This window comes from Pteropus vampyrus, unplaced genomic scaffold, assembly GCF_000151845.1.
Source record: "Pteropus vampyrus isolate Shadow unplaced genomic scaffold, Pvam_2.0 Scaffold123, whole genome shotgun sequence".
In the NCBI taxonomy this organism is placed as follows: Eukaryota; Metazoa; Chordata; class Mammalia; order Chiroptera; family Pteropodidae; genus Pteropus; species Pteropus vampyrus.
Genome location: NW_011888904.1, coordinates 1,305,622 through 1,312,470, shown reverse-complemented (window position 1 = coordinate 1,312,470; position 6,849 = coordinate 1,305,622). Strand labels below are relative to the sequence as shown.

Here is a 6,849-nt window from a genome sequence, read left to right as displayed (position 1 = left end):
TTGGCTTTAGTCCGTGCCCTTTCACTGTCCATGGTATTACTCTGCTAACTCGGGAGAGAGAGCCCTGGTGAACAGAAACTCCCAAATCATTCTGCTCCTTCAACAGCTTTTGGCAATTCCCACTTGTTTCTTTCTCTTACCATTTTTTTTGTTGACTTAGCTGCCAGCAAAATATTTGCTGCTGCTCAGTCATCTTTATATTTTATATGAATTGTTTTTTTAAACATACAGAATACTGTTTGATATTATCACTTTTTAAATTTGATATACAGTTCACGCATTTAAAATGTACAGTTCAGTGGTTCCTAGTATAGTCAAGAGCTGTGCAACCGTCACCACAGTCTACTTGGAACATTTTCTTTCCCTTTAAAAGAAACACCATGCCCATTAGCTGTCATACCCCATTTAACCCCTTCCCCAGCTCATGGCAGCCACTACTTTTTGTCTTTATGGACTTGCCTATTCTGGACATTTCATATAAATGGATTTGTGCAATATATGACCTTTTGTGTCTAGCTTATTTCACTTCACATGTTTTTCAGGGTCATCCATATTGTAGCATATATTATTATTTCTTTTTCATTGCTGAATAATAATCCATTGTATGAGTATACCACATTTTGTTTATCCATTCATTTGGTGGATTTTTTTTTTTTCGGATAAGAATCTGAGAAAACTGGACATACTGCTAACTTTACTTTGTTAGCCTCTGACAGATCTCCGTATCTTCAGTTTAATTTTAACAAAATGTTTGATTAATTTAGTAGGAGTATTGAGAAAAGATTCTGACAGCTTTTTGGTATAGCTCTCCTGCCCCCCTCCCCCAATTTTTAAAATTGTGGTAAAAAAACACAAAATTTACCATCTTAACTATTTTGAAGTGTACAGTGTAGTGGCATTAAATACTTGAATAATGTTGTGCAGCCATCACCACCATTCATCTCTTTTTATCTTGTAAAAATGAAACTCTGTACTCACTAAACAGTAATTCCCCATTTCCTCATCTTCCCAGCTCCTGGCAACTGCCATTCTACTTTCAGTCTTTATGATTTTGACTACTTTTAAGTACCCCGTATTGGTAGGATCATACAATATTTGTCTTTTTGTAACTGGTTTATTTCACTTAGCATGGTGTCCTGAGGTTCATCCATGTTGTAGCATATGTCAGAATTTCCTTTTTAAGGCTGAATGATATTCCATTGTATACCACATTTTGCTTATCTGTTCATCCGTCTCAGACAGTTGGGTTGCTTCTATGTTTTAGCTACTGTGAATAATGCTCCTGTGAATATTGATGTACAAATATCTCTTTAATTTTTTGAGGAACCACTATTCCATGTTCCATAGCTGCTGTGCCATTTTACATTCCCACCAACAGTGCACACAATTTCTCCACATCCTTGCCAACATTTTTTTTTTTTTTTTTTTTTATAGTAGCCATCCCAGTAGGTGTGTGGTGGTATCTCATTGTTTTAATTTTCATTGCCCTGATGATTAGTGATGTTGAGCATCTTTTCATGTGCTTATTTTGGCTATAGCGCTTTTACACGGAACAATAATATCACTTCTTTAGATCCCAGGACAATACTTTCTAGTTTTCTAGACGTTTCTATCTACATCATCCTAACAAGCCCCTACACTAACTGAAGGACTGTACCATATGTGATCTGGAGTACGTTAAGTGATATAGAACTAATAAGTGGGGGAATCAAAATGTGTGTCTGGCTCTTCTAAGTCCCCAGTTTAGTGTTGTGTCCCCACCCCTTCTCTCTGCCTTCTTACAAATGCATTTTTAAAGGTAAAAAAATGCCAGTTTTTTTCTTTTAGAATTTTGTGCCTTTGACAGTTATATCACTCGAGTAAAGGATTGTCATTTGAAAGAGATTTGGATTTACTCTTTATGGCCCTAAGAGGTAGAACTACCTGGAGAAAAGATTTCATATAGTGTATGAATGAACTTCATAATAGTCAGCTACATGACACTGGAATGGGCTTCCTGGAAAGACAGCGAGTCCTTTTGGCGGAGGCTGGGCTACTACTTACGGTGGTATTCAGAACTATTTTGAACTAAAACGGTAGGGTTTATCCCCTAATCTTATAATTCTGTAATGTCACTTGTGGGCTAGTCTGAAAACAAATCCTGGGTTTGTTTATTTTTCTTACAGCTCCTTTTATCTTAAAGAAATTGGACAGCATATAAAGATTGGACATCATATGTGAATGCATGATATGAAGAACCTGGTTACAGTTTCTACTCTGCAAATGAATCTACAAATTAATAGGCCCAGAAAGATGTAAGAGACTCTGAATGGACGTAAAACTTCTACTTGTTAAGAGCAAGTTTGGCTCTGGTGACTGACTTTCATAGCTAACAATATAAAACTATTTGGGAAGTATGAAAGATGTTTTGTGGCCATAGTATGCCCTTCTACCTGTGATATTCAGCCTCCATGAATGTTAGTGTCATTGTAAATAATGTCAAATTCCATTTTCTAGCAAGTATGAATTATATAAGGGAATTATGTCTGCAATGGCACTGTCTTGTCATTTCTATTTGCCTTTTTACTTCTATCTGGAGTATATTTGGTGACAAGCTCCTTATGATTAGTTCTGTTTTAAGGAAGCCAGCACACAACCACAACATTTAAGCATAGGACTATTCTATATTTTTAATAAATGTACCAATTAAGAAAAAAAAAATTTTTTTTTTCTGTTTAATCTGCTTTTTGCTGTAAGCCAACAGTCACTGCTAAGACTACTATTGTGTGATTATTACAACTACATGAAATTAAGTTCTTGTTTTTGACTGGAGAATTTGCTAATCCTGATAAAGTGACATTGTTTTATTGTTAAGTAGTCTTTATGAAAGACAATGTTACTGCTTGGTGCTGTAACTTTGTAATACAAAGGAAAAACAATATATTTTTAAATCACATAGTTCTCCAGGTTTGTTAGGAAAGGGAACAGTCCTTAACCTTCCCAGAGGCAACACAACTACATTCACCTCTTTTTAGCTAATTATTTTGGTATTTACCTTGTGTCTTTAAATAACATGATTGTGTTACTTTATGATTTTTCTGTTTTAGACATTGCCTACTGACTTCTATGTACATAAAGATTTAGGTCCCTTTCTTTACCTCCATTACTTGCACATCTCATTTCTTCTTCCGTTGTACTTCTTAGTGTGGTTTTGATTAGATCAATTTCATTAGGACTCCAGATGCTATTCGTTGTTTTCGTTTCCTGTACATCTTTTTGTTTTTCCTAGGCTTAGTTTTCTATGAACTTAACCACTAAATCAACTAAACTTTTTGCCATTTATTATCTAAATTGTTCACAATGTTCAGTTTCATTAGATATGCTCTTTCATCTTACTGAATAAGCATTTTCTAGAGCCTTCTGATCTGTTCTATGCCTGATGTATGATTATTTTCTGGGATTTCCCTTCACCATTATCCTTGGAATTCCTTTTCTTCTCTCATGTTGGATCTTGTGACCAGTGTGCATTTGTTCACTCAATCTCTATTGAGTACAGTACCCCTTCCCATAATTGCCTGGTATCCCACAATCCAGATAATCCTCTATTTTACCCTTCTCAGAAAAACAAACTTATTTGGGGAGATGAGGCTGCCTAGCGATGTAGAGTTGCAGAGAGCATCCGCCTACTTAAACCTTCAACCAATTCCTATTTTAGTGTCTACCCTTTCACCTCCTACTTCTACAGGTACATGAAGCCACCAGTTCTGGAGCCTGTTAGGGATTCTGTGTTGTAAATTGGATTGTTTTGCTTTTCCTATTGTTGACTCAGGATTCAGTTTTCTTGGGTCTATAGTGTTATTTACTAGTTCATCTGCTTTCCAACTTCTAACTTTTTGTTGCTGTTGTCGTTCCTTTGTCTTCTATCCTTTTGGGTTTATACCTTAAAACAGACAAAGATCTTTGCTGTCAATTAATGGAATTTCAAGATGGAGTGCAAATAGATGCATGTGCTCAATCCACCATCTTTACCCAGACAGTATGTATTTTAACCTTGTGATGCTGTCTTTTGTGTTGGCAATTTATATCCATTCCTGACTTAAAGAGGTGCAGTGCATCATGGTCTAAAGACAGGCAGACTCGATTTTGAGTCCTGGCTCTAACATATGAAATGGATGGCTTTTAGCAACTGAACCACTAAATGTCATTTTCTTCACCTGTGAAATTAGCATAATAGAAATATCTGTCTATTTCAAAGTGTTATAAAGGTGAAATGAGAGAATGCAAGTAGAGCAGTTAGTGCAGTGCCTGACATTTGGTAAATGCTAGTTACTACTGATGGTTAGTCTTTGAGAGAAGATGTTAGGAGTGATTTGTGCTGGCATTCACTGCATTAATAGGTTTCATTCATATCTCCAGATGCTGTGAAATAGCATGGTTTATCCTCTAATTGTATAAAGGCTTCAAATAACCAAACATTTAAATTAATTATCTGAAAACAGCTTTAAAAAGTCGATATTAGTGCCATTTTACAGATCGGGATTTTGAGACTCTGGAAGTTTCAGTGGCTAATAAATAGCTAGCCAAGGCTAGGGAACTTTTAATGTTTGTTTTGTACCCTATCCTTAAGTGCTTTTCTCCAGTACTAATACTTTAGCCCACCAAGCTCTATAGTATGTTCACCCTACCACATAGTTTCAGTGCTTCACCTCCCTCATCTCATTTTAGATTCCATTAGCCATCATTGGAATCATTCTTGCATATACACCTTCAACCCTCTTCCCTCATTAGCTTCATTGTACTTCTCTTGCAAAACCCAACTGTGGTTAAATCTACTTCTCTTGCAAAACCCAACTGTGGTTAAATGCCTGCTCTGCCTGCTCTGCCTGCTCTGCCTGTCCTGTGCAATTGAAAGTGGTTGGAATAAAAACAATCCTGCAGATAGGATCACCTTGGAAAATAATTGTTAACCTCAGCTGGGTCCTGCAGGACCACTACGTTTCCAGGTCATTCTATACTAGGCATATATTTCATACCTTCTCTTCAAACCTCCAGTATCTCCTCTCTCATCTTCAAGCTTGGCTGATGTTGCTTTGCGCTTCCCTGAGAAAATAGAAGCATCCGAATGAAAGCGTCCATAAACTTATCCGTACCTAACCACACGCCAACATTTGTAGTCTACTTCCTGTGCTCTTATTTAAGGATAGTCCTGACCTATATGCACTCAGTTCCCCACCCCCCAATAATTACCCAAAGATCTTGCTCCAACAATTTTCCCTCTTTATCAAATTTTCTTTCTTTGTTGGATCATTTCCAGTAACATACAAAGGGCTGTGATTTCTTCTGTCTTAAAAAGAATTTTTTTAAGCCCTTTTGCCAGTCTGTCTCCTGGAGAAAATGCTGAGATTTGGTGCAGGAGGTTTTAGAGGCAGTATTTTTGGGAAAAACACTTTAGAGAGCAAGTAAAACAGTTTGGGCAGGGGGAGAAATTGAACTGTGATACAGTTGCAACTAGGGTGACCAACTATCCAAGGACTGTCCCAGTTTTAACACTGAAACTCCTGTATCCCAGGAAGCCTCTCAGTCCTGGGCAAACCAGGATGGTCGGTCACCCTAGCTGCAACAGCAGCTTTAGTTAATCCCACAGGTATCTTTGGTGCTGGGATGGCCTTTCAAAGAAGTTCTGAATCAAGACGAGAGCAGAGCCTTTGAACTGCTGCATCAGATTGTCTTTGGTTGTAGACTGTGGGATGTCGGGGTGGTATATAACTATTGGAGGCATTTCCTTCAGCTGAGGGCAGTTTCTGGGAGGGATACAGCAGTGAGATGTCAGCAGCCAACACTCCTAGCTGCTGAGGGAATGAGTACCTTGGTGCTAAAGTTGAGATCTGGGTGGTTCACTGCACCATCCATCATAATCCTCTTGAATCATCACCCTTCCATCTACAATCCCATTTCTCTGCTCTCTTAAGATAAATGCCTCAGTAAGGTTGCCTGTATTTTCATTTCCTTTATCCCATTATCTTTTGAACCTGCTCTAGTTAGGCTTATATTCCCACCAGTCTTCTGAAACTGCTTTTTTCAAGGTTAACATTGACCTGACTTACTCTATCAGCATCACTTAACACACTGCCTCATTTTTGTAACCACCTGTGGGCCTTCCATAATGTGAATTTCCTAATTTTGCTCTTATGCACCCTTTCTATTGCACTTAGCCACCCTTCTTCAGATTTTTTTTGCTGCTTCCTCTTCATCTCTAACCTCTGAAACTTGCAGTACCCTAGCTTCACCCCTCAGACCTCTTTTCAGTGCAGATTCTTTACTACTTCGGTGATTTCATCTGGACTCTTGGCTTTAAGTGCCTTTTATGGGCTGAGAACTCCCAAATTTATATTTCTAGCCTATACCTCTCCCTTTAATTTCAAACTTGTCCAAAAACAAACACCCAAACTTCCCTCTTCATGAAACCTACTCTCTCAGTCTTAGAAGATAATTCCATCTTTCCAGTTGTCTTGACTCCTCACTTTCACATCCCACACCAGTCCTTCAGAAAAACATGTTGGCCCTACTTTTGAATTATAATCAAAACCTGACTTTACCAGCTTCATTACCACCATGCTGGCCCAGTCCACCATCTCTCTTCTGAGTTACTGCAACAGTCTCCTAATAAGGCTTCCTACTTCCATCTTGACCCCTCTAAGTCAGTTCTCAACACAGCTATCAGAATGGTCCTCTTAAAATTTAAGCCAGAAATGTCACTCCTGCTCCAAACCCTCCTGTGGCTTCCTGTCTCAGGGTAAAAGCCACTGTCCTTCTGATTGCCCACAGAGTTCTGTACAATCTGGTCCTCATCACTTCTCTGACTTCATCTTT

At 38.2% G+C, this 6,849-nt stretch overlaps 1 protein-coding gene across 1 annotated transcript in view; it reads left to right on the top strand.

Moving 5' to 3' along the window:
• The window catches only part of TOMM5 (translocase of outer mitochondrial membrane 5), a 4,311-nt gene extending 1,378 nt beyond the window's left edge, over positions 1 to 2,933 (top strand). The window contains exon 2 of the mRNA XM_011366216.2: positions 2,166 to 2,933. Coding sequence (XP_011364518.1) covers positions 2,166 to 2,200 — 35 coding nt within the window. The 3' untranslated portion in view covers positions 2,201 to 2,933. The remainder of the gene's footprint in view (positions 1 to 2,165) is intronic.
• The last annotated feature ends 3,916 nt before the right edge of the window (positions 2,934 to 6,849 follow it).